The 4072-nt window shown below is 36.6% G+C and overlaps 1 protein-coding gene across 1 annotated transcript in view; it reads right to left on the bottom strand.

Annotated features, from left to right (window-relative positions):
• Positions 1 to 2454: 2454 nt before the first annotated feature.
• Positions 2455 to 4072, bottom strand: part of LOC104499130 (3-hydroxyisobutyrate dehydrogenase, mitochondrial-like) — a gene marked incomplete at its 3' end in the record, with an annotated part of 7914 nt that continues 6296 nt past the window's right edge. The window contains exon 3 of the mRNA XM_010142593.1: positions 2455 to 2576. Coding sequence (XP_010140895.1) covers positions 2455 to 2576 — 122 coding nt within the window. The remainder of the gene's footprint in view (positions 2577 to 4072) is intronic.

Genomic DNA, 4072 nt, shown 5'->3' with positions numbered 1-4072 from the left:
TTACTATATAGTAACTATGTTAACTATAGTAACTTGGTGCATCAACTTCCACGTAACAGGTCCCAGCTGTAAGCTGCAAGTAAATGCTGTAGGCCAGTCATATGAAGAAGATGGCACTACTACAATGCCACTCATCTAAAAAACATCAAGGGAAGGAATCTTTCAGGGACAAGGCTGCAAAAAGCCACTAAAATCTGGCACTAATGTTAGGCTTTAAGCTACTTCATTTGCAACATCAGGCCAGGATTAAACTCACAATGATTTCTCCGTAAGGTTCATAGACCAAGCAGTTTTCAAAATATTATTTAGATTGTAAAATAACTTATTCACAGTGCAGATGAACATCAACATCCATTGGGCAACACCCAAATACCTAAAAACACAAGTGGAATTGTCTGCCAATAACAGCTAGTAAACAGATCTAAAGGTGACAGTTCAGGCACGCTGCTTTCTCTTCCTTCTCACTGCGTCCCAAACATGCCCTCCCTCACACTCCTGCCAAGTCTATTGCATTGCACAGCAACAGAAAAACACCTGCCAACTTCCAGAGAGCTGAGCATACTTCTCCATTTAGTGTTTTATCTGAAGGCCAACAATGCAGTCAGGACATACAAAAATACCCTAAAGACTTGATCTGTTGCGTCTTGAAAGAGGGAAAGAACAAAGCATAACATTAAAGCTTTTTCAAACTTACTTAACTTTTCCACATTTCTAGCAACTGCCCCCTTTAAACATGATTTGTACAGAAAGCTCCCTGGGATTCACAAACATATTATGTTCTATGCTCAATTCTGTCCCTCTCCTTCAGATATCACTCAAACTGTAACTGACACTAAACACCAAATAGTTTGTATTCAGATAAACCACTAACACCAAAAAAGCCATTTGTATTCAGACTAGTCAACTGTATGTTATCATATTTAAGCCAGTCTCAGCATTACCATTTTCTCAAGGAACAACTCTCAGAAAGCAGCTAGGGTTGTTTTGTAATCAAACATTTTTCTTTCTTTCTTCTTTCTTTCCTCTCTTTCTTTCTCTTTTTTTTCTTTCTATCTTTTCTTTCTTTCTTTCTTTTGTTGTAGTTATAGCATAGTCAGCCTTAAAGCATGAACTTATGGGTAAAAAAAAATTACAGACATTTCTAAAAGGTGAGTAATTCCCTAAGGTAAACAATGTATTTGAGGGAAAGGGACTGAAGAGAACCACACAGATGCCAGAATTGCCCATCTATAAGTAGAAGGCCATGCTGTGTTTAAAACAGGATCAGGCTGATATATAATCCACACATAACATTCTTTTTTCTGTCATTTTTATTCCCAGGCTGACAAGTTACCTAACTTTAAAACACAAGGGCTAATACTTTGTCCAGGAAGCAAGAATCTTGTCTTCCCCATTATATTCTTTGGTATTGCCTACCTGGGTCTTCCTACGTCCTGTTTGCATTAGAATTTGGATGAAAATTTTGGCTTCTACTGTGTAGCTAAATCCTGCCTTAGTTTACAGTTGAAAATTAAAAAGATGGTTAGTTATTTCTCCTCACCCACGCTCATTTTCATGATCTGAAATTTAGGCTATGCTCTTTCTAGCTTGTGCATCACACCTTTTACAAATTCTGTTAGGCTGAATTCTCTCCCACCCTCTGCATTTTTACTCTCTTTCAGGTATAACTATCTGAATTACTTCATTAAAGAGAGAGGAAGAAAAAAGAATTCTCATAATACCACTTATATTAATCTTTAGGGTGGATTGCAAAAAACCCAAGATTTTTCCCCCACAAAATGGGTTTTCCTCACCTTTTAATTCTAGGGGTTTTAGAGAAGAATTCAATCATAGTAACTATTGGCTATGGTTTTCTTTTCAAAATATTAATTTTATGCTTCTGCTCTCCTCTGTCCAAAAAATGAAAAACTTCCCTGCTGTATATCATTTCTTACAAGAGATTAAATACTCAGAGATCAACAGTTAGCAACTTGAATAGATAAATATGACCCACATTCTTCAACTGTTATAGACCAGAGGAAAGCTGTTCTTTCTTGACAATAAATCCTTTATTCCCCCCTTCATTCCATCCTTTTTAATTAATGAAAAAACAGCAGAACTGCGTAATGGTAGCCAGTCTTCCCCTAACTAACAGGAAGAAGTGGATGGAGACTGAAGATACGTGAATACCTGCATAAAAATACAACTTTAGGAAAGAACTTAAATTAAAAGGATCACTGTACCATATCACATGAAAGCTCAGCTTCTCCAGGTCTAACACAAAAGCATATTTCTAAACCCTAAAAACACTCCTAAAATAACATATACATTAACTTAATGGAACAACAACAACAAAAAAAGAATACTGTACATATAGCAAAGAAAAGCAACTTCCACCAACAAGGGTACAAACTCGTGGCTGAGACTGCAAACAAGGAGTGTCCAATAAGAGGTAAACTGTTAACGAAGACTTACCACCAGAAACTGGGGCATCCATGAAAACAGCTCCCATTTTTTCAACTGCTTTGGCTAATTCTTTTGAAACTGCAGGGTCTATAGTACTGGAATCTATTAGCAATGAGCCTTTCTTCACTTTCCTAAAATAAATATTAATTACTATTATTATTTGTTGCACAAGACATCTGCAACTATTAACCATGGCACTGCCTTTTCTTAGCATGATAAATATATAGACACTTCTTGGTACACTAATAAACATGAAGCTTAAAACACTACTGCGCAAGATCTCTTCAGTATATATACTGCTGAACATGCATACCACACAGTTCTTAATGACTCAAAACAAAAAAATCTGAACACAAGAAAGGATGTTCCTCCCAAACACTATAATAAAAAAATTACACAAAAAGCTTGCACCAGGAAAACCTGCCATCATGCAAGCTTCAGCAGTATGTCATATACAAATGACCTAAGATGCTTTCTAAGCAACTGAACTAAATGTTGATAAAGTCGAAATTCCATATATACAAAATTTCATATATAACATACCATTTTCTTTCTACATACAGTACCTTAAGTTCTTATCAGAACAATCTGATCGCATCTTTTAATCATTGCTACAATTTCTTCTACATAAAGATTGTAACTAACACCTAAAAAGACCACTGCAGTTTTAAAATGAAATATGGAGAAAAATGCTCCATTTCCCCACTGATAGCTAGTAAATTTCGGCAGAAAAACTGTAACCCAAATTGTAGAACACAAAAGATTGTATATGTGTTTAAAAAATGCAATTAAAGTAGAACGTTTTAATGCCTTCAACAAGAAAAAATTAATTGTATTTTTATCCCTCTTTCCATTCAATTGCAATGTTATTTTATGTCCACCGGACCAGCAAAAACCATGAAATCAAACAACATAATTTTTCAGTCATAAAAATGTGAGTAATTTAAAACTACACATGACATTAAGAGCAAGGCATGCAGTTGGCAGTACAGTGAATTTCAATAAATCAAATTGCCCTGATTGCTGGAAATAGTCTCTCAATATATACGTACAGTTGTGGACCCCACTGTTGTTCCAGACTCACTACCCCATTTTCACAGAGGAGATGAGCTGCTGCAGTTACTCTGAACACATGCAAACCAAATTCAGCATGGCAGATACAGCAGTACATCCTTCCTCCTTATGTTCAGACAGTGGCACACGGTCCTTGGTAACACAGCAGGATGACTAAGTTAACCCTTAAACACTCCAAAGCATCAATATTTTCTTCAGTAAAGCTTAAAAAGCTTCAGAAAATTAAAGTCAAACCAGTCACCAAGGACCAGGGCACTCAGAGTGACAATTAACTACTACTGTCAAATTATTCTTCCTTCTCTGGAATACAGAGGCTAAAACACTGCAGCAGCACAGGACTGCTTTCCACACCCTCTGTTCTCTGCAGGATTATCCACATCTAGGTACTCAAAAGATTAACTGGCTGTATTATAACAGTAAGTACCACCAATCGGTCTTCAAAGCACCGCCATCCTGGATACACTTCTCCCACAGCTGTTTGCCCAGCTTTGTGGGACTGATCCAATTACCCTTCTTCCCTAGAAGGGTCTAAGCTATGGATACTTAGATCTGC

Source organism: Buceros rhinoceros, unplaced genomic scaffold (genome assembly GCF_000710305.1).
Source record: "Buceros rhinoceros silvestris isolate BGI_N320 unplaced genomic scaffold, ASM71030v1 scaffold40638, whole genome shotgun sequence".
NCBI classification, from domain to species: domain Eukaryota; kingdom Metazoa; phylum Chordata; class Aves; order Bucerotiformes; family Bucerotidae; genus Buceros; species Buceros rhinoceros.
The sequence above is the reverse complement of the archived record's forward strand: the minus strand, read 5'-3'. Positions and strand labels throughout refer to the sequence as shown.